The 24,205-nt window shown below is 47.9% G+C and overlaps 1 protein-coding gene across 3 annotated transcripts in view; it reads right to left on the bottom strand.

The window, feature by feature from the left end:
• pde10a (phosphodiesterase 10A) overlaps positions 1-24,205 on the bottom strand; it is a 628,597-nt gene that overhangs the window by 558,946 nt on the left and 45,446 nt on the right. For all 3 annotated transcript variants that reach the window (XM_038808728.1, XM_038808759.1, XM_038808768.1), the window contains exon 2: positions 22,156-22,194. In XM_038808728.1, the coding sequence (XP_038664656.1) occupies positions 22,156-22,194 (39 nt within the window). The remainder of the gene's footprint in view (positions 1-22,155; positions 22,195-24,205) is intronic.

The raw sequence follows: 24,205 nt of genomic DNA, 5'->3' as shown, positions 1-24,205 counted from the left end.
GCGGGCAGCGGGTCCGATACCCGCGCACTCTTTTTTCCTCCGCCGCCCCGCAGGATCAGTCCACGGCCCACGCATGCGCGGATTTGACGCATATGCGCGATGACGTCATCCGCGCATGCGCGGCTGACGTCATAGTCCGCGTCAGCCGTCGTGACGCTTGGCGCGTGGGCTTAGCGATGGTCGCTAAGCCTGCGATGCCGTGCTTCACGGGGCCGCGATGCTAGCCCCGCCCGGGGGGGAGAATCGGGTCCCGGGAGGGGACGTGGAGGCTGCCGTGAAACACGGCCAGTTTCACGGCAGCCTTTACGACTCTCCGCATTTGCGGAGAATCGCGTCCTTAGTCTCCAGAAGGGAGAATCCCACCCAAAGTCTTCGTATTTTGGTGTCACCCTTGGTGTATAGTATATGATGTGGTAAGGGTTCTGTGCCAAGTCATTGAAAATGCTCAGAAAGCAGATGAAAGAAACCTTCTGAAGGACTGTAGAAGTGGGTAGGAGGCAACAGGTCCCCCTCATTACCATGGGAATGGGAGAGTATTAATCACGGCTATTACAACAACATTGGGAGCATATAATGACTGAATCAGTACCAGAACCTAAAATAAACCAGTGTTTTCACATTTGGGTCTGTAGTGAGTGGGCGGGACTTACATGGTTGACTCAAATGGCAAGAACAGACAGCTCTACTACCCTCATGTTGTTTTTAAAGTTCAATCATTACAGTGCAATTTAGTATTTTTAAAGTTGTAAATTTACACCAAGACGTGTGAGATTGTCAGTTGAGGCCAATTAAGCCAATGGGCTGAGCTGGGTCAGCTCTTCACTGAAGTCAGAGAACATGCCAGGGTCATACACAAAGAATGGCCACTTATATTGGTCACAGAGCCAATCGTAAAGGTCCTATGACTGGTGACTCTGAGAGTCTGGGGGGCAGTGAAGGAAATATAGGAGAGCGGAGGGAGCATCGGTCTGGGCCCCGATTTACAACAACCATCGGTTTATGCCGGGAAATCTGGATGGGGGGGTTTCGGAGATGGCAGAGAGTAAGAATTGAGAGGATGGGAGATCTATTTATAGACAAGAGCTTCCCTAGCTTGAAGGACTTGGAGGATAAATTTGAATTGACAGCAGGGAATGGGTTCAGATAGATATCTACAGATACAGGATTTTCTCATGCAGCAGGTTCCGACCTTCCCGCTCCTGCCACCATGGGAGATACAGGACAGGGTAGTGTCCAGAACATGGGTGGGAGAGGGGAAGGTATCAGATATCTACAAAGAACTTATGGTGTTGGAGGAAACTCAGATAGAGGCACTAAAGGGCAAGTGGGAAGATGAGCTTGGGGGAGAGATAAAGGCGGGTCTGTGGGCAGATGCCTGAAGCAGAGTCAACACGTCCTCATCATATGCCAGGCTTAGCCTGACACAGTTTAAGCTAGTTCACCAGGCACACATGACGGTGGCCCGGATGAGCAAGTTCTTTGGGGTAGAAGACAGGTCTGCGAGGTGCGCGGGAGGCCCAGCAAACCATGTCCACATGTTTTGGGAATGCCCGAAGCTGAGAGGATTTTGGCAAGGTTTTGCTGATGTCATGTCCACGGTACTTAAAACAAGGGTGGTGCCGAGTCCAGAGGTTGCGATCTTTGGAGTGTCAGAAGAGCCGGAGTCCAGGGAGCAAGAGAGGCTAACGTTTTGGCCTTTGCCTCCCTGGTAGCCCGGAGACGGATTCTGTTAATGTGGAGGGACTTGAAGCACCTGAAATCAGAGACCTGGGTTAGTGACATGGCTGGGTTTCACAGTCTCGAGAAAATAAGGATCACCCTGAGAGGGTCAGTGTTAGGGTTCGTCCAGAGGTGGTAGCCTTTCATCGACTTTCTCAGAAAAAATAAAAATTTCAGCAGAGGCAGAAATCTAGGGCGGGACGTTAGGCTATTGTTTCATTGATTGGGGGTGCAAAGAACGTGATAGGGATGGAAATGTTTTATGTACCACGTTTATGTTGCTGTTATTGTTATTTTCATAAAAACCACAAATACTCGAATAAAATGTTTTTTCAAAAAAAATAAAGGTCCTATGAGAGAAAAACTGGTTTGTCATAATTGAACAGGCCCCCAATACTCTTGAAGACTGGCTACTTTTGCTGAGGCACCCAGTGCATTGTAGAACCATATGCTGGAAAAGCCTTCGGAAGAGGTAAGGACCTTGGAATAGTTTTCAACATGATTAAAAATGAAGCTGCCTGACATTAGCTTCTGATAATTTTGTTTAATGTCAACTTACTTTAAGAGCTTTACAAATCTTATTCACTTCTTTAAAAACTATACAGAAAATCACACCATTGCATTTCAGACTTTGTTCAATACTGTCCTTAATGAAGAGTAACAATGTAGTTGTAAATTGTTATACTGTCAGCTCATCATCACTTGTAGGAGGAAAATACCTACCGTGCTGAATTGATGTGGTGCAGTACCCTCTACTGGTCAAAAACTAATATACTTTGAAAACAAAAATGTCTCTCTCTCCCTCCCTCCCTCCAGCTCTTTCACCATGATGTTGTGGTATCACAATGGGGCAAATAGAAGAGGCAATCCTCAAGAACTACTTCAGCTGTAAAGGGGTCTGAACTGGTGGTGTTGGTGTCATTAAACACCATGCCCTAACCAAATGAAATACAGTCGATAGCTGCTCATTCAAATTTGCTTTTCCTTGAACTTAAAAACCTCAACTTATCCAATTTTTTGAAACAAGCAATGCAACATTATAGAGCAATATTAGAATTCTGTTCCTAACAAATATGAATGATCATAAAATTATCTCCAGCAGCTTTGAATTAAAACGAGTTGATTCCTGCTGAAATTTTGCAGAACATTTATTTTGATTGTAGCTCTTTCGAAAATTGTGTGTTCCAGGATTATGCATTGGGAACGTGCATGCAGGACCACTTTTTGACATGCATTCTCATTAAAATGGATGTTCAATCCCAACATTCTAGGCATGCAGTTGTCATGTGAGAGTACCTTTAAGAAATAGATGTTTAAGCAATGTACCTTTAAGAAATGAAGCAGCTCATATTACTGAAGTGATGTCAGAGGGTGGGGGTAGCTGAGTTGAGCTCACTTCTGCTTTTAGTTTCAGTTTGAGAGAAAGCAGCTGAAAAGTGCCTGGCTGGTTTGCTGTGAGCTGTTTTGAAAGGAGAAAGCCGGGTTGAGGAGAAAGCTGGGAATGTTTGTGAGTTTTGCAAAAAGCTGCAAGAAGAAAACACAGAACTAGTCTGTTGATGTCTGAAAATCCAAAAACTATGAATGAAAATGAAAATCGCTTATTGTCACGAGTAGGCTTCAATGAAGTTACTGTGAAAAGCCCCTAGTCGCCACATTCCGGCGCCTGTTCAGGAAGGCTGTTACGGGAATCGAACCGTGCTGCTGGCCTGCCTTGGTCTGCTTCCAAAGCCAGCGATTTAGCCCAGTGTGCTAAACAGCCCCATTCAATAAGTTTATTGAATGTAACCTCATGTCTGTTGTTAAAGGTGAAGTCTTTTGGGGGTTTGAAGGAACATTTTGAGGGATTATTTAGTGTTGTACTATTTTCGGGGTTATCTTTGAAGTAAGAGGTGTCAAGAGATCCAATGTTTATTTAAAAGGTTAATTTGAGTTCATGGAATAAACATTGTTTTGTGTTTAAAAACCCACGTGTCCATAATTGTAATACCACACGTGGGGACAAGCCGTGTGCTTCAAAAGCAACAATCCATTAAAGGGAGAGGTTGGTTGAACTCCATGATACATTTTGGGGTTCTGAAACCGCCGCTCCCATAACACAATCCTAATGTATAAATTGTTGCTAGATGACGTATATGCCGATGTGTACGGTTGTGCCTGGCTCCCAATTGTTACTTTCATAATGTTAGAGTCATACTGTACAGAAGAGGCCCTTGGCCCATCGAGTCTGCACCAACAAAACTACATTAAATGTACACTAATCTCACTTCTCAGCACTTGGTCCATAGCCTTGAATGTTAAGATTGGATTTAATTGGATTGGATTTGTTTATTGTCACGTGTACCGAGGTACAGTGAAAAGTATTTTTCTGCAAGCAGCTCATCAGATCATTCAGTACATTGGGAAGAAAAGGGAATTAAACAAAATTCAAGAGACATTACAAGTTCAGCGTGGCACAGTGGTGCAGTGGTTAGCACGATTGCCTCAAGGGTCACTGACTGTGTGAAGTTTGCATATTCTCCCCTTGTCTGTGTAGGTCTCACCCCCACAGTCCAAAGCATGGGCAGAGTAGATGGATTGATCATGCTAAATTGCCCCTTAATTGGAAAAAAAACACATTTCAAGTTCTCATGCACATACTTTTTAAAGTTGTGAGGTTTCCCACCTCTACTGCCTTCCCAGGCAGTGCATTGCAGACTCCCACAACCCTCTGGGTGAAAAATGTTTTCTTCACATCCCTTCTAAACCTCCTGCCCCTCGCCTTAAAATTATGCTGTCTCATTATTGAGCCTTCAACTTAGGGAAATAGCTACTTCCTATCCACCATGTCCATACTTCTCATAATCTTATGCACCTCAATCAGGTTCCCCCCTCAATCTTCTCTGCTCTAAGGAACACAACCCGAGCCTATCCAGTCCCGCTCCATGTCTCAAATGATCAGACGTGGTAATGTCCTGGTGAATCTCATCTCCACCCACTCCAGTGCATGTTGTCTATGGTCTGCATCGTCTGTATTTCATGGTCTCGACTAAGGGGGAGGGCAATGGTGGAGTGGTATTGTCGTTGGACCAGTACTCTGAAAAATCATGGAATTAAGTGTTGACCATGAAACCATTATCGTAAAGATCACGAATGCCATTTAGCGAAGTAAACCTAACACGCTTACCTGCTCTGGTCTGGCCTACATGTGACTCTACATCCATAGTAATGTGATTGCCTCTTCAAAATGTCCTTTGAATTGTATTCAAGAGCACTTGGGGATAGGCAATAAATGCTGGACCAGCCAGCGATGCCCATATCACAGGAACGAATAGGGGGAATAAACTGACAACGTAAACATGCTAATGGGTGTGATAATCTGACTAAGTAATTTCAGTGAAAAGTTAGTGTGAGCACACAGAATGGAAAATATACAAAATGAACTGCAGGACTGCATAAGGTCGAAAGCAAAGTTCGTTTTAAATGAATTCTTGGGATGTGGGTGTCTCTGGTCAGGCCAGCATTTGTTGCCCATCCCTAACTGCCCTTGAGAAGGCGGATGATGAGCCACCTTCTTACACCGCTGCAGTCCATGCGGTGTAGGTATACTCAGTGTTGTTAGGGATGGAGTTCTAGGATTTTGACTCAGCTACAGTGAAGGAATTGCACTTGAGGCTGACTCGAAACGTTAGCTCCGTTCTCTCTCCACAGATGCTGTCAGACCTGTTGAGATTCTCCAGCATTTTCTGTTTTTGTAACAATGCTGCGTTTGGTCCAGTTCTGCTCATTCTTGTTGAAGAAGCCATGGTGAATTGCTGCATCCTGTCCATGGCACACACCACAGTCATTTAGAACAATAGAAACATCGAAAGATTTACAGCGCAGAAGGAGGCCATTTGGCCCATCCTGTCTGTACCAGGCCAAGAAAAAGCTATTTAGCCTAATCCCACCTTCCAGATGTCGTGCTCACAGCCCTGTTGGCACCTCAAGCCCATATCCAGGTGATTTTTTTTAATGCATTGAGAGTTTCTGCACTTCCCACCCTTTCTTCAGTGAGGTACAGACCCCTGCCAGCCACTGGTGAAAAATAAATTCTCAACACTATCATGTGAGATTACATTTAAGAAATGGATGTTTAAGCAATGTACCTTTAAGAAATGGAGCAGCTCATATTACTGAAGTGATGTCAGAGTGTGGGTGGAGCTGGGTTTTTAGCTCAGCCATTTTGCAGTGTTTTGGTTTCAGTTTTGAGGAAAAGAGCTTGGGTGTGTCTGTGTTTGCAGTAAGCTGGGTCTGCCGTGATCTCTGCCATGAAAGACTATCTCTGAATCATTTGGGTGATTTAAACTCATAATAGTAATGTCTTTAACCTGATGTGTGGTAGAGTGCAGTCCGTCAAAATGACGGTTCTCCCGAGGTTCTTGTTCCTTTTTCAGTGTTTGCCCATCTTTATCCCTAGGGCCTTTTTTAGAAGGGTGACTAGCAGAATCATGAGCTTTGTTTGGGCGCATGGGACCCCGAGGGTGAAGAGGGTCTTCTTGGAGCGGGGTAGAGATGGTGGGGGGCTGGCGTTACCCAATCTCTCGGGGTATTATTGGGCGGCCAATGTGTCGATGGTGCGCAAGTGGGTAATGGAGGGGGAGGGGGCAGCATGGAAACGGATGGAGAGGGCGTCCTGTGGCGATACAAGCCTGGGGGCCCTGGTAACGGCGCCGTGGCCGTTCCCTCCTACGAGGTATACCACGAGTCCGGTGGTGGCGGCTACCCTCAAGATTTGGGGGCAGTGGAGGCGACATAGGGGAGAAGTGGGGGGCTCGATGGAGGCTCCGTTAAGGGGGAACCATAGGTTCGTCCCGGGGAACATTGATGGGGGATTTCAGGGTTGGCACAGAGCGGGCATCAGACAGCTGAGGGACCTGTTTATTGATGGGAGGTTTGCGAGCCTGGGGGAGTTGGAGGAGAAATTTGGGCACCCCCCGGGGAACATGTTCAGGTATCTGCAGGTAAAGGCATTTGCTAGGCGGCAGGTGGAGGGATTCCCTTCGCTTCCCGCGAGGGGGGTGAGCGACAGGGTGCTTTCGGGGGTCTGGGTCGGAGAGGGGAAGATATCTGATATCTACAAGGTTATGCAGGAGGCGGAGGAGGCGTCAGTAGAGGAGCTGAAAACGAAGTGGGAGGGGGAACTGGGGGAACAGATCGAAGACGGGACATGGGCTGATGCCCTGGAGAGGGTTAATTCTTCCTCCTCGTGTGCGCGGCTTAGCCTCATCCAATTCAAGGTGCTGCACCGGGCCCACATGACTGGGACGAGGATGAGTAGGTTCTTTGGGGGTGAGGACAGGTGTGTCAGGTGCTCAGGGAGTCCAGCGAACCATGCCCATATGTTCTGGGCATGCCCGGCACTGGAGGAGTTCTGGAAGGGGGTGGCGAGGACGGTGTCGAGGGTGGTGGGATCCAGGGTCAAGCCAGGATGGGGACTCGCGATTTTTGGGGTTGGGGTGGAGCCGGGAGTGCAGGAGGCGAAAGAGGCCGGTGTGCTGGCCTTTGCGTCCCTAGTAGCCCGGCGAAGGATCTTGCTACAATGGAAGGATGCGAGGCCCCCAAGCGTGGAGACCTGGATCAATGACATGGCGGGTTTCATTAAGCTAGAGAAGGTCAAATTCGCCCTGAGAGGGTCGGTACAAGGGTTCTTTAGGCGGTGGCAGCCTTTTCTCGACTTTCTGGCTCAACGATAGGGTACGGGGACAGCAGCAGCAGCAACCCGGGGAGGGAAAAGGGGAGGGAAAAGGGGGGGGGCCGACAATGACTATGTTTGTTTATTTAATTTTAATATTTTTAAAGTTCGTTTGTTGTTCATTAGGGTTGGGGGGGTGGGGGGATGTGATACATGCGCCGATACGGTCTGGGGGTGTCACAGTTATTATGGGTTATTTTGTTGCATTTCATTGTTTGTCGTTATGTTTTATATTTTCTGTAAAAAATTCCAATAAAAATTATATAAAAAAAAAAAAACCTGATGTGTTTCTGTTTAAAGGTGTTAAGTCTTTTGGAGGTTTGAAGGAACATTTTGAGGGATTATTTAGTATTGTATTATTTTCGGGGTTATCTTTGAAGTAAGGGGTGTCAAGGGATCCAATGTTTATTTAAAGAGGTTAAGTTGAATTCATGGAATAAACATTGTTATGTGTTTAAAAACCCCAGTGTCCATAATTGTAATACCACACCTGGAGACCAAGCCGTGTGCTTCAAAAGCAACAATACATTAAAGGGAGAGGTTGGTTGAACTCCATAATACATTTTGGGGTTCTGAAACCGCCGCTCCCATAACACCTCTCTCATCCCCCTCCCCTCCAATTAGTTTCAATTTATGCCTCCTGGTTGTCAACCTCACTGCTCCATCCCTCTCTCTTTTGTGAAAACAGCCACAAAGCATTCATTAAGAGCCACACACCTAGCACATCCTCACACACATTTTTGGTCTTTAATTGGCCTTAAGTTATCCTCTTGTATTGACGTGTTCATTAAACATCTTTGGGTTTGCCAGGATTTAACTGTTTTCCTAATTTCCATTTTAATTTCATTCCTGCGCTTTGTACAAATCTCTTGGCTTTCTGCAGTGCTGAGCTCCGAGCATCTTACATCGGCTTTCTTGTGTGTTAGAGTTGTACTTATCCAGACAACTGTAGAATGTTTCATTACACTCCTAACTTGTGTCTTCTAGTGGGTGGAAAAATTTTTGGGAGTCAGGAGGTGAGTCACATACTGCAGAATCCCCAGCGTCTGGTCTTCTCTTGCAGCTACATTGCTGTGACTCGTTCAGTGGAGCTTCTGGTCAATCCTCTAGGATGTTGATAATGGGGGATTCAGCTATGGTAATGACATTGAAAGTCAAGGAAGAATGTTCTCTCTTGGTGCAATGGTCATTACTTGCCACTTTCCTGTTGTGACTATTGTTGCCACTTATCAGCCCAAGGGGGGGGGGGGGGAGAGAGAGAGAGACAGAGACAGAGAGAGAGAGAGAGAGAGAGAGAGAGAGACAGAGAGAGAGAGTGAGAGAGAGAGAGACAGAGAGATCTTGGACCTCCATGTCAGGGGAGCTGGGGCATGGTTTTGGTGATCGACCTGCTTTGCGGAAGTGCCAGAGGCATTATATTCTGATGCTATCCACATGTGTCCCCAACTGCCCCAATCTTCTGATGCTGTCGCCCCCACTCTCCCAACCCTTCCCCCACCATTTCCCTCCCCGTAACACTGACTCTGAGAGGGTGTTTCTCACAGGATTGGCACCCAGAACCCCCTCCACCCAGTCGGTATCCATAGAGCCCTGGGGTCACCTCAGGACAGAGGAACAGTTGGATCTAGCCCTGGCTGTCCTGTGTCATCTGGCTGTACCAGCCATGGCAGCTCCCCAATCTGCAGCACAGTGTTGTCGCCCTCAGCGATGCTCCTCAGTGACTGCGACATGCTCTGGTACGCACCGGCAATGCCCACCTGGGAATGTGACAGATCCTGCAGCACCTCGGCTATGCCCACATGAGCCTGAGAGACGAACACTAGCGACCGGGTCGTGCTCTGGAAGGTCCACCTGAGACTGGGACATGCCCAACAGTGTCCCATCAAGGTCCACCTAGTATTGGCTCATGTCCCCCAGTGACTGGGACATGCTGTCCAGGTGCTCAACCATCGCCATCACTGACTGAGCCATGCCTTGGACACCTCCTCTCATGCTGCCGACGTTGTGCACCAGGCTCTCCACTACGGATGCCATCCTAGCAGTATTGGCCTCATTATCATGCATTGCTGGCGCTATCACCTGCGCCCATGGCCTCAGGGACTTCTCCATAGAACATAGAACAGTAGAGCACAGAACAGGCCCTTCGGCCCTCAATGTTGTGCCGAGCCATGATCACCCTACTCAAACCCACGTATCCACCCTATACCTGTAACCCAACAACCCCCCCCTTAACCTTACTTTTATTAGGACACTACGGACAATTTAGCATGGCCAATCCACCTAACCCGCACATCTTTGGACTGTGGGAGGAAACCGGAGCACCCGGAGGAAACCCACGCACACAGGGGGAGGACGTGCAGACTCCACACAGACAGTGACGCAGCCGGGAATCGAACCTGGGACCCTGGAGCTGTGAAGCATTTATGCTAACCACCATGCTACCCTGCTGCCCCTGTGTCCATGTGTCCATGTCTCCATGTGAAGCTGTCAGCTTGGTGGCATGTCTGCGAGCCGAGTAGGATTGGCTGTGCAGGATCGGTTTAAATGCAGCTCTCCCTTGTTAGCAGGGGACTGGCGAGTGAGTCAGCCAGTGGGACCATCATATGCAGTGTGAAGCCCGTGGGGCCTCGTTAAGTGGGTCAATTAAGGTTTTATAGTGGGGACGGCCTCGCCGGACCGAGTGTCGGGATGCGCGCGGCAGTTCCTGCTTGCTACCACACTTCAAAACATTTTGGTTAAATCACGACCGTTATGCCATGTTAGCTATGTTATGAAATGCCCATTTCTTTAGCTTCTGAGAAAGTTGAGATGCTATAAAGTTAGATTTGGAGCTATCAAAGGGCATGAGGGGCTATGAATTGCGAAGTGATCTGAAATATTTCATTGTTAACCATTGATAATTTGCAACTTCCTGTGGTGATTAGATCCTTTGCCTCAGGTAAACTGACATCTGTGGGTGAGAGAGTGGTGTGAACAAAGTCTTTTTGTATCGATGTTGATTTCACAAACACTTTTCAAGGTTTCAAAACCCACAACATCCATCCAGCTGGTATTGGGAAAGCTCAGCACAAGCCATGCTGGTGGAACTGAAATGATCAAGATTCAAACTCAGACTGGGAGAATATAAAGCTGCTGAGAAGCAAGTGGAGAGCTTTCTGGCTGCTGGGATAGGAAACCAATTTGAGGTTATTTTAGATTTGAAAATTGAGCCTCTGATACAAACAGAAATTGTTTGACGATTACTAATGCTTTTTAAAGTTGTCAATCATGGTTCAGTTATCGCACTCTCACCGCAAAATCAGAAGATTATGGGTTAAAAGCTCACGACAGAGACTTGGGCACAAAATTCAGGGTTAATTCTCAAAGGTGCTTGATGTGTTATCTGTGCTGGTCTAACATCGACTGCAACTGGATGCAGTAAAACGAGAAACAGGCTTCCGACACAGGAGATGGTCCAACACTGTTTTATTGAACCTGTTGATTGCTGTACATAATCTGCTGTGGGTTGACACTCTATTAACCTAAGTGATAACCTCCTACTGGCTTGACCAGACTAGCTCTTTATCACACGGTGATGATGTTCATTGGCCTGTGCACTGCGACTATCTCCCTGGCCGTGTCCTGTGAGAGAGGGAGAGCCTTAATGCCCTGTGGGCTTTATAGTGGTGGTGTCCTGTCTGGTGATTGATTGTTCTGTGTCGTGTGTGTTCATTGGTTATCCTGTGTGTCAATCACTGCCTGTCTGCATCTCATGATATACATGAGTGGATATTATGACAGTGCTGATTTCTGCCTGAAACACTAATCAGTAACCCTGTGACCTCTCAGATAGACATAAAAGGTACTGAGGGACTGTTTTGAAAAGAAGGGGCATTCTCCCTGAGAGACACTCTAATATTTATCTCTTCATAAACATCATAGATCATAGAATTTACAGTGCAGAAGGAGGCCATTCGGCCCATCGAGTCTGCACCAGGCCTTGGAAAGAGCACCCTACTCAAGCCCATCTCCACCCTGTCCCCGTAACCCCACTTAACCTTTTTGGACACTAATGGCAATTTAGCATGACCAATCCACCTAACCCACACATCTTTGGACTGTGGGAGGAAACCAGAGCACCCGGAGGAAACCTACGCATACATGGGAAGAATGTGCAAACTCTGCACATACAGTGACTCAAGCCGGGAATCGAACCTTGGACCCTGGAGCTGTGAACCAATTGTGCTAACCATTATGCTACCGTGCTGCCCTTTAACAATCACTAACAAAGACATTAGTAATTATCTAATCATTATCACATTGATGTTTCTGGAAGTTTGCTGTGCGGAGCTTACAACAAAGATAACCCTTTAAAATTACTTCATTGGCTTTCAAGTGCTTTGGGATTTCTTGAGGTTGTGAAAGGTACTGTATTAATGCAAATCTCTCTTTTCTTCTTAAAGTTCCTCTCAGAGTACTTTGTTCTAATACCCACTATTTGATACATTTAGCTCGTTCTAATCTGAATTTACAAACTACATTGATAATTCTGCCTCTACAATGTGGTATTAAATAATATCTGAAAGTGCTCAGTTTCTCTTCAGTGTAAAGTTCTTGTTCACTCAGAATAAATTTGCAGTTATTTTGACAGATTGCCCTGTCAATCTATTGCATTATTATATACATTATTCCCTTATCTTTTTGGTATGCTGTTGCTTAGCAATATCATTTGCTGCCCTTTAGCTTTGTAAACTTTAATTGGCGTTTTCATCAATCTGTAAATTATAACGTGATCAGGATTGCTGCTGAGGTAAATAGTGACCGGGAGTCAGTTTAGCTCAGTTGGCTGGACAGCTGGTTCGTGATGCAGAATAAGGCTAACAGTGTGGGTTCAATTCCCGTACTGGCTGAGGTTATTCATGAAGACCCTGCCTTGTCAACCTTGACCCTTGCCTGAGGTGTGGTGATCCGCAGGTCAAATCACCTCTCAAAGGGGAAAGCAGCCTATGGTCAACTGGGACTATGGCCCAGTTATAACCCAACCCAAAGTCATGGGTCTGCACCCTCAGGTGCACCATAGCCTCACTCGAGTATGATCTCCCCAGATGAGGGGATAGTAAACCAATTTGAGTATTTATTCAGTCCTGGGGGATCCCGGGACATAAACACCCTGGCCTGAGTGTGGCCAGGCATGGGAGACCCTTTGGGGAGTCGGAGCGTATAATGTTTTTCTAAACAGTCATCGCTTCCGAGTTGTTGCTCGCCTGGGACTTTGCATTTAAATAGGCATTAAACACTACTCACAAATGTGAACTATCATCATGAATTTGGCTACCATTTAGTCTGCATTGAATGTGGAGGACTTTGTTCAGCGCTAGGACAGGGAGGATTGCCACAAATTCTCATTCTGGAATGTGCAGAAATTGTCCTTGACCATTTCAACATATCCTAGACTGCATGTATTCTCTTCCACAGAAGACATTGGGAGAAAATTGGAGCAGAGCCTGAAAATAGAAACGGGGTTGGAAGTGCATGATAAACCCAAGCTGTGCCTTCAATTGCAGGCCAACATGCAAACATTATGCTAGTTTAAAGATGGTGGCATGTTTTGTGCGATTGCTCACCTCAGAAGACATTGTGAGCAGGGAGAACATTGATTAATAGTGCAAAAGTGTAAAGAACATACTCCATGGGTTGGAAATGCACTAGAGAGCCCCATGCAATAGCTGGACTGAAAGTGAGATGTTCTCTAGGCACAAAGGCCCAGGAGGGTCTCCAGCAAGAGTTCAATCAGATAACCACTGTGGTTAATTTCAACAGTGCAACTCTGAGGATCATAACACAATCAGTGGTAATAATAAAATTGAATTCCATATTACATTTGAGAGTGACATCCTAGAGTCCAAACAAAATTCTTAAACTTAAAGAAAGTCAATTACTGAGGTATCTGGGAGAGCTGGCTAAGGTGGATTGGTAAAAGGTATGGCAGTAAATAAACCACGGGAACATTTAAAGTAACAATTCAAAATGTTGAACAAAAATATGTTCCATTAAAAAAAATACACAACTAGGGCAGCATGGTGATACAGTGGTTAGCACTGCTGCCTCACAGCTCCAGGGTTCCAGGTTCAATTCCAGCCTCGGGTGACTGTCTGTGTGGAGTTTGCACTTTCTCCCCATGTCTGCGAGCGTTTCCTCCGGTTTCCTCCCACAGTCCAAAGATGTGCAGGTTAGGTGAATTGGCCATGCTAAATTGCCCCTTGCTGTCCAAAGATGTGCAGGTTAGGTGAATTGGCCATGCTAAATTGCCCCTTGCTGTCCAAAGATGTGCAGGTTAGGTGGTGTTACACGGATAGGGTAGGATGCTGAGAAATGGAATGGACCCTGACCTTCCTGTTGCTAGCCTCTGTGCGCTTTCAGGACCCTGACCTTCCTGTTGCTGCCACAGGACCCTGCACCTATGCACACTTGTCTGTCCTTGGCCTGCTGCAATGTTCCAGTAAAGATCAATGCAAACTGGATGAATAACATCTCATCTTCTGGTTAGGCACGCTAAAGCCTTCCAGCCTCCACATCAAATTCAACAACTCCAGATGATTAGCTCTACCCCACCTCGACCCCCTTGTTTTCATTCCATTTAATTTTAACCGACTCCCTACCTTTTATTTCTTTCTTGTCGTTATATATATTTTTCCGCCCTATCTTATCCCCCCTTTCCTTACCTTTTCCCCCCTTTGCTTCCCCCTTCCTCCCTTTTTCTCATTTTATCTCTCTCCCACCCATGTTGCCCTCCTCCCACACCCACACCTGTCACAGCTTACCCTCTGATTGCAGTTTCTCTGCTGTTTGGCCTTTCACACCTTTTATTCTCTCTGGGAACTGCATTTAACACTCTTTTCGCTTGGTTTCTTTGGTTGTGATTTATATTTCATCCCCTCACCCTACAGCATAAATATCTCCCACTTTCTACGTCTTTTAGCTTTGACAAAGGGTCACCTGGACTCGAAACGTTAGCTCTTTTCTCTCCCTTTAGATGCTGCCAGACCTGCTGAGATTTTACAGCATTTTCTCGTTTGGTCCCTTTACAATGATATGGATTCACTGTTAAGAAACATACACATATTTGGGGCAGCACGTGGCACAATGGATAGCATTGCTGCCTCACGGTGCCGAGGTCCCAGGTTCCATCCCGGCTCTGGGTCACTGTCCGTATGGAGTTTGCACATTCTCCCCGTGTTGCGTGGGTTTCGCTCCCACAACCCAAAAGATGTGCAGGCTAGGTGGATTGGTCATGCTAAATTGTCCCTTAATTGGAAAATATGAATTGGGTACTCTAAATTTAAAAAAAAGAAATATACACATATTCAAAATAATAATCTATGGTTCCTGCTACTACACTGGCACATGAACATACAATGCTGGCCCTGATAATTAAATCTGTAATCAGCGAAACGAATAATGGGCCTCGGGTCTCATGATCTTGCTGGACACTGTACATCCCAATGAAACAAAATTGACCAACATGGCTGTTATCCAAGGTCCAGTTGGGCAGCACGGTGGCCAAGTGGTTAGCATAACCGCCTCACGGCGCTGAGGTCCCAGGTTCGATCCCGGCTCTGGGTCACTGTCTGTGTGGAGTTTGCACATTCTCCCCGTGTCTGCGTGGGTTTCGCCCCCACAACCCAAAAATGTGCAGAGTAGGTGGATTGGCCACGCTAAATTGCCCCTTAATTGGAAAAAATAATTGGGTAATCTAAATTTTAAAAAAAAAGTAAAAAATCCAAGGTCCAGTTTTCTGCAATAAATTCAAAATAACATTTCTCCGACATGGTACAGGCGGCCTTTGACCAAATATTGGGTATTACTTTGGATGGTCTATTATTTATTGATCAAATGAACATCTTCAGTATAACCATCAATTATGCAACCCCAAAATTCATTATAAATATCTCAACCCAAACTTGAATAATTTCAGAAATAAAAACAGAGAATGCTGGAAACATTCAGCAGGTCTGGCACCATGTCAATTCGAAACGTTCGCTGTTTCTCTCTCCAAAGATACTGTACACTTGCTGAGTATTTCCAGCATTTTCTGTACTTATTTCTGATTTCCATCATTCATAGCATTTTAACTTTCTTAATTATTGAATAATTTCAGATTCTTTGGACTGTTCAATTTGGCTTCAGATCCGTTCTGAATCTAATCATTCATGCTTTCTCATAATAATAAATATGTGCATACTTAAACCTTAAATTGTCGAAACCAGCCTTCTGGTAGACTCATGAACTCGACTTCTGTTCCCTTATGGTGGGCTATTATTTCCTGAGGAGTTTCACCTGGACCTTTATAATTTCTAGAAAAATTGCGATCTAGTTAAAGACTCGTTGTAAGGTAATAATGTTGGCTGATTTCATTCCATCAGGTGAGGTTTCAGAAAAGCTAGCTGCATGTCTTTGAGTTTGCTTCCCTCTAGCTGACATTGAGGGGAATTCATCAAGATGTGTGTGGGATCCTGAAAAGCTTCACACCCCCCCCCCCCGGCACGGGCTTTCCTGCAGCGGAGGTGGCTCACCGTTGGCTGCTGGTGGGATATTCCTGTCCCACCGAAGTCAATGGCAATTTGCATGATGGGATTCTCCATTGGCCAACGCCGGAATCGGGAAAGGTCATTGGGCGGAGAATCAGTTTGGATGCCAAAATCATGGCAGGTGCCGGTTTCACATCTAATAGCAATTCTCTGGTGCCTTGACAGCGCATTATACTCTGCAGGTACAGTAAATACAGTTTGCATATCACCTGGTATTCTCCGGGGCCTCTGCGATTCTCCGCCTCCACTGGGTTGAATTCCCGATAGCGAGGTTCACTTGTGCTTTTAAAAAAAAATTGAGAAACAGACGTCGTGGCTGATGAGGGAGAGGAGGTGGGACACGGAGAACCGTGACGGTGGGCTGCCGGTCCTGACACTGGCCGGGCTGGCAAGGGTGGAGGGGATGGGGGTAGTGTCTGCGGGGCCGGGGTGACTCCCCATGGGACTAGGGTGGTGTCCAGGCACGGACCGCCATTGCCAAGGCCTGCAAGGCAACCATCTTTCTGCGCACCCCACTGACCCCACCCACCTTGGCCCCTGGTTCCGCAGAGTGACACCGGCAGTATGGATGTTATCACCTCCACACCCCAGCCCCCACTCTCCCACCCCACCACCTCTGCACGCCACCCTCTGTCACCTCCATACCACCCCCCGCCCAACCGGCCGCCACCCTCCGGCGAGGCATCATGCAGCAGGGGGGGGCGCTAGACAGGGGCTGCAGAGTGCAACACTGGCATGGGTTGCGCCAGCAGATGTTATCCCAAGCAGCAGGAATGGGTTCCAGGGCTAGAGGCCCCCATTGTGCCAGCCGCCATGCAGCCCATTGGACCTGGTTGGGCAGGGGGTGTGCACCACACTAACATGTCGACCTTTCACCCCCTGCAGATAATAGATATTGTAATTCAACAAACAATGGTGGTCTTCCTCCTATTCGCTGCATCCTGGGGGATACACGGAGGCTCTACGAGCTGGAGCTGCTCGAGGAGGAGGAGGAAGCTGCAGCAGCGGAATGTGCCCCATAGGAACAGGATACAACCGCTCAGGATGGCGGGCCAGCCACCCAACAGGCCGAGGAGGAGGCGCCTGTCATTCGAGGACCTGCCGTTACGGAAATGCCATCGAAGACTCCGGTTGAGTGGGGGACAGTGCAACATATCTGCTAGATTATGGCACACCTGGCATGCGAGTAAATGGGGGAGGACACCCACTCCTGGTGGTCATCAAGTTGCCGGTTGCCCTGAACTTCTACACAACAGAGTCCTTCCAGGCGGCGAGTGGGGACCTGTTCGGGATCTCACAGACCTCTGTGCACAGGTGAATCTGCATCATCACGGAGGCCCTATATGCACAGTCGGCACAATATATCCATTTCAATGTGGGCCAAGCCCACCAGGATGCTCGGCAGCCAGATGCCCCGGGTCCAGGGGGTGATCGACGGGATGCACGTCCCCCTTTGAGAGCTTGTAGATGACAGGCCGGTCTTCACAAACTGAAAGGAGTTCCACTCAAGTGAATACCCGGGCAGTGTGCATGATGCCTTCATCCTGCATACTCGACATACACCGGCTGGGGGGCTGGCTCTTGGGTGACAGGGATTATCTACTGCAGTTGTGGCTGATGACACCTATCCGGAGGCCACAGGCCGATGAGGAGACCCACTACAACAACACCCATTCAGCGACCAGGAGCGTGATTGACTGGTGCTTCGGCATCCTGAAGATGCGGTTCAGGTGCGTCCTCCACAATATTGCACAGCAGAGGGGTGACGTGCTGGAGAAGGAGGATGAATGCCACAACAAGGCCGACAAGGAGGACATGGGGAGAGGGCGAGATGGGAAGGACATGGGGCCCGGGCAGGCACGGGAGGCTGCACAACGCGTGCGCCAGGACCAACGTGCACGGGGAACTCTGATCGCCTCAAGATTCACTGACTGGGGGTGGGGGACTGGCCAGTGGCACGGACAGCCCATCCCATCCCCACAACCCCCACCCCCCTGTCTGCAACCCGCTGTGTTACGTATCTTCCACACTACTCAGTGCAGGCCTGGGTTGGCCAGAATGCCCCAGGCCTTGAACATGCTGATACCTGGCCAAAGCCTTCGACCACAAGGCCTCCAGCTCGGATGCCACACATGCAGTGTTGGCCTGGGTGGCATGCATGGCCAGCATCACCACCTGCTCCTGCATGCGGTTCGACTCCTTCACCTGCGCCTGCAGGTACTGGATGCCGACAACCCCTCATGTAGTCCCTGGCTAAGCGAGTGCATCTCCATGGTCAATGGGATTATCCGTTTCAGAAACCCAAAACCTGTCTGGACGGCAGCTAGTCCCTGGGGTCAGCCTGCCCTCGGGTGTTCCTACCTCCAGCTGCTGTACCAGAGCGTGTGTGTGGTGCGTAGAAGAGTGTACTCCAAGTGCCTCTTCACTAACATGCCCAACTGAGGCGAGTGTCTCTGGGATGGTGGAGGATGTTAGAGACAGCTGTGATAGGAAATCAGTGTCATCCTTGGTCTTAAGCGCCGTGGTGTCCAGGGTCTCGGGTCTGTGGCTCGTGTCCATGTCAGTGTCATCTTTTCTGGTCAGCACCTGGGGTTCTGGCTGTGGCTGGGGTCGGGGGCACCAGAAGGGCCCTCCCAACACCAGCATGTCCCGCATGACACAAGACAAGGAGCATGATTAGAAAGTGGGCCTGGACCTGTGGGGGGGTGTTTGGAGGTGTTGGGGGGGGGGGGGGGGGGGGGGGGGGGGGGGGGTAGGGGTACTGGTGGGTCTCACTTCCTCGTCTGATGATGACCTCCACCTTGGTGACTGCACTTTCCTTGAGCCTACTGACCACGTTCAGGCGCCGTAGATCTGGTGGTCGCCCTCCAGTCTCTCCTGCTGCCGACGGTTATGGGCAGCCTTCTCCTGGATGGAGGGAAACACCTCATAAATATACGCACATAGGCCCCTGTGTTATTAATGGTGGCATAATGCCTGGACTCAGGGTTCAGTACCAGCTGGAGATATTCGTGGCTCATGTTGAGCTTAACAAATGAATGTGCTCCAACCAATACAGTGTACAAATCTTCAATTCGTGGCACTGGTACCGGTCCAAATGGGAGGTTTTATTCACAGTCAACTTATAGTCACCTGTCGAGTTGTTTTGTTTGGCTTAAATACTGGACTACCAGTGCTGCCCAAACCGGATGACCCCCAAGCTCTTTTGGACAGTTCAGCTCCAAATCCAGACTTCTGTCAATACTGTGTTGGGGACTAGGCAGACCCGGAAGTAATTGGCTGTGCACCAGGGCCCCGTTGTATTTTGGCCATGACTCCCTTGATTGTACACCAAACTGCTTGGAAAACTTCAGGGTACTTTCACAACACCTCGTAGAGTCCTCCGATGCCCATCCGAATGTTCTGCTGTCAGTCTTGATTGAGGCTTTGCAGCTAATCGCGACCCAATAAGTTCGGTACAGGGCCCTTCACAATAATCAATGGCAGCCGAATAGATTACTGTCCATAGGTCACCGGGGTTATAGTTGTCCCTGCTACGGTGAGGTGTTCCCCTGTATAGGTCGCCAGTCTCGCTTCTGTGTCCTTCAGACTCAACCTTTGCAACCCGGTCCTAATTTTGGCAAATGTTCACTTCCTGCAGCTCCCATGCCTACACTATCCCAAGGGGGTGTCCGTTCACCCAAACTGTGATCCGAATGGTTGCAACTATTGGCACTGCGATGCAGTTCAATTGCATGCCATCTTCATCCTCGGGTTGGTCCATGTGGAAGGTCCAGGATCTGGGCTGGTGTCTGCCTCGGGCAGGGTGGCGTGTTGGCTGGCTGCTCTGGAGTTTTCTTTCCCTGCGGCTGCTCTGACCACAAGCGGCGCATCGTCTGGTGTCATCCTCTCCCAATTCGGGGGAGGAGTCCTGCCTGGCTTTTGCAGCCCTCGGCCCACAGACTTGGCCTTGGTGGTGCTCGGGCCAGGTTGGAGTACCGAGGGGCGCCTTACCCCGAGAGGGTGCTCGCCCCACGCTGTTGGCCTCCATCCTTGATGTCCCCTGGAGTTCCTCGGCTCTCTTCTCCACACTTTCCCATGAAAAGGAGATCTCTACTGCCTTTTTGAGGGCCAACAATGATTCTGCTGGCAGCTTCTGCTGGATGGCCATGTCATTCGCTCCACATACCATTCGGTCCCGCAGGATCTTAAGAATAGATGGGCCACAGTCGCAGAATTCCACTAATTTTCATAAACATGTCAATAATCAGCTCCCCTGGGGACTCTCAGCCATATTGAAACGGTACTGCTGTACTATGATCAAAGGCTTGAGGTCATAGTACTCCGCCACCAATGTCACCAGCTCTTCGAATGTTTTGGAGTCCAGAGTTGCTGGGTACATCAGGCTTTTTATAATGCCGAAAATGGGGGCCCCATGGACAGTCAGAAGGATCACTTTCTGTCTCTCATCTGCGACTATAGCATTAGCCTTAAAGAAATAACGCATACGCTCTGTGTATTGCGACCAACCCTCCATACGCGCGTCGAACGCATCGAGCCGTCCAAAGAGAGGTATATTCAAAATGTTGCAAGCCTTATTCCGGTACAAAGAGAGGAGATGGCTGTGCTCCAAATGATTAGCAGCGCTGACTATAGCTCCATTTTACCCTCATCACCAATTTTATGGTCACAGAGGAGTACGAGAGTATAACAAAAATAATTTATTGTTAAAGCAAAATATTTACAGGTCACAATCCTGGTCCCAGTCAGGACCTCTCTGCCCAGGCTCCTATCTGGGCCGGCTTTTACGTCCGTATTCAATTACCTCGCTGATGGACCCCCACACCTCAGCGAGAGAGCTCGTATTCCACGAGACGTATAGGGAGGCTAATTGGTCCCTCCCCATAGGTCCCGAGAGGGTTATCACAGTTTTAATCAGATCTTCTTCCATCCTTCTAAAGTCTAGTGAATACAGGCTCAGTCAAACCAATCCCTCCTCAAAGGACAGCCCTGCCAACCTCAGTATTTGCCTCGTGACCCTCTGCTACACTCCCTCTATGGCAAGTACATATTTTCTTAGGCATGGAGATTAAAATTGAATACTCCAGTAGTGGTAACACCAAATCCCTGTATAACTGCAGTAAGACATCCTTACTTCTGAACTCAAATCCTCTTGCAATGAATCATAGAATCATGGAATTTATAGTGCAGAAGGCCATTCGGCCCATCGAGTCTGCACCGGCCCTTACAAGGAGCACCCGACTGAAGCCCACGTATCTACCCTATCCCCATAACCCAGTAACCCCCACTTAACATTTTTTGGACACCAAGGGCAATTTATCATGGCCAATCCACCTAACCCGCACATTTTGGACTATGGGAGAAAACCGGAGCACCCGAAGGAAACCCATGCAGACATGGGGAGAATGTGCAGACTCCGCACGGACAGTGACCCAGCCGGGAATCGAACCTGGGACCCTGGAGCTGTGAAACAACTGTGCTAACCACTATGCAAACTTGGAAATGTTGCATTATGAATGCACTCACAGCTTATTCACTCTAGATATCGTTTCACTGAATTGCTGACGAAGCATTGGAGACCTATGCATGAGAATACTCAGGACTCCTTCTTTCTTCATCTTCTTTAATGTTTGTCCCAGTTGGCTATATGTATGTTGAGCATATGTCTTTCTTGCATGCATAGCGCTACACTTCTCCAAATTAAACACAGTTTGTCAGATATAAACACCATGTCTCAAAATATCAAAATATCAAGATCTACTGAAGTGATTGAACATCGCCTGCAGTCTTGAGAATCATACAAATAATAGCATTGTCTGCAAATTTGTATACTGTACCCCAGCACCTACATTTAGGTAAATAATTACAGTAAAGAGCAATAGTCCCAGCACAGATGCTTTCAGGTAATTAGTTTTGAAACAGAACCATCCTGAATAGCCATCCATTGTCTTCAAGAGTAAATCCCTCAGTGTGATTACTGCCGTGTAGCTACTATTTCAAAATGAGATTTGTGTTTCATTGATATCATAAACCACTAATGTTTGTGCAAATCATCTGAATTCAAAGTCTAAAATGGTCTTGAACTCCCCATTAAGAATATGCAGTCCATTTAAAAGTGGCATCTGGGCCGGTGAAAAAGTTGACTTTGAGCTCACTCACCAGTAGTCGGTGCTCCGTCGGATCCTTGCGCTGCAGTACCTGAGAATACAGAGGAATATCAGTTAGAATTATTTTGGTGCAATCAGCAATCTGGATACAAATTGCACTCAGTATTGCACTGGTTTTCTCATTTTCTGGTTCAGAATTTCTCATCAAACTCACTTGTGTTATGGGTCAGGGTTCAGAGAAACCCAAAGTGTATCATGGAGTTCACCTGACCCACAACTTTTAATAGATTGTGGTATGGGGAGCACACAGCCCACTCTACTGGTGTGGTACAGCAGAAGTGGAAAAGTATTTTTTAAAGCAAAACAATGTTTATTCTATGAACTCAAGTTAACCTTTTTAAAACATACAGTGAACATCTTAGCAACCATCAATTCAAATACAACCCCCAAAGAATACAACACTAAGTAATCCTTAAGTTATCCTTTTAACATCCATAAGACTTTAAAAAAAATTTTTAACAGAGGCACATCAGGTTAAAGTCACCACTGAGAGCAGTTATTAGTTTTGAATCACCAAAGCCTCGATTTACAGTCTTTAGAATACAGAGAGAGAGAGAGACTAATACACCTTCCGGCTGTGACTGCAGCTATCGAGCTCTGAAAACGAAACTAAAACACACCCTGCAGCAAACAGCCTAAAACAAAAGTAAAAAACTGACCGACAGCCCAGCTCCACCCACTCGCTGACATCACTGCAGTAATAAACACCCATATCTTAAAGCTACTCTCACTACAGATATTTATATACACACCCATTTATAAACACTCATTTCTTAAAGGTACTCTCACGTGACACTTGCATAATTACAAATATACATGAAACAGCTGAACTGTAAGCATTTTAAAATATCATTGGTTTTCCCCTTTATATTTAACAGTATTTCTTGATGTATTTATGAGTAATAGCCCAGTAAAGGAGCTGAAACTGGGGACTGGATTCTTCGATTTTGAGGCTATGTTCGGAATATGGGTGGGATTCTCCGTCCTGCAACACCAGAATTCTGGTTCGGCATGCCGTCGGGATTTTCCTTTTCACAGGCTGGCCAATGGGGTTTCCCATTGTGGGGCAGCCTCACGCCGTTGGGAACCCCCTGGGTGTCGGCAAAACGGAGACTCCCGACGGCGGAGAATTCAGCCCCATGTATTCATTTGGTCATTACGACCAAAATGTCGGCGGCACCCCCGCACCAATACTCTACTCAGTGGGGGGCTAGCAGCAGCACCACATAAAGCCCCGGGCTTTACCTGCAGATAGGGACAGAGAATTGCCGGGTATGTGCGCGGTGTGATGAACAACATGGTGCCGGCCACGCATGACAGATAGTACCCCCTGTAAGCCCCCTCGCCACCCCGGACCACCCGCCACCAGTCCCCCAGCCCCGCCGAAGCCTTCCGCCCAGCGGAACGGCTCCCCCCCCACCCCCACCCGACTGATGCGACACTTGACACTGTCCAAAGCCACCACGCGAGTTTGGCAAAACCTCAGACCACAAGTGATCCATGCCATCGGGAAATCGGCCCATCGGGGGCGAAGCATCGGGGGAGGGCCTTCAGGTGATATCCTGAGGTCGTTCCAATGGTGTACAGCGTTCTCAACGATAATGCCGTTTGGAGGGGCGGAGCATCTGAAAAATGGCACCGCCCTTGATCTCGGCATCAAAACGGATTCTCAGGCCAATCGCCGAATGTGATTTCGGCGTCGGCAATTGGAGAATCCAGCTCTATGTTCTCCTATTAGAGCTGAATCGCTTCTGATTTGCACTGACGCGAGGAGCGGCGGCCACAAGTAATTCACTCCTCAGCCATGCAAACGTATGCATAGTACGGATCGCAAAGGATTCCATTCCAAATCACACTATCGGGACCCCATTCTGAGTGGGCGGTCCGACAGTGAGGTCCAGGCTGGCCCCCCTCCCTCCTGCAACACAAATTCTGTCCCCCTGCAGATGGGTCAGGCATCCATCCTCCCCCACTGGGTCACCCTGCCCAACAGTGTACAAGTATAAGGGCGATCCGACCCCCCAACCACTCACCTGAGACCC

This window comes from Scyliorhinus canicula, chromosome 1, assembly GCF_902713615.1.
Source record: "Scyliorhinus canicula chromosome 1, sScyCan1.1, whole genome shotgun sequence".
Taxonomy (NCBI): Eukaryota; Metazoa; Chordata; class Chondrichthyes; order Carcharhiniformes; family Scyliorhinidae; genus Scyliorhinus; species Scyliorhinus canicula.
The sequence above is the reverse complement of the archived record's forward strand: the minus strand, read 5'-3'. Positions and strand labels throughout refer to the sequence as shown.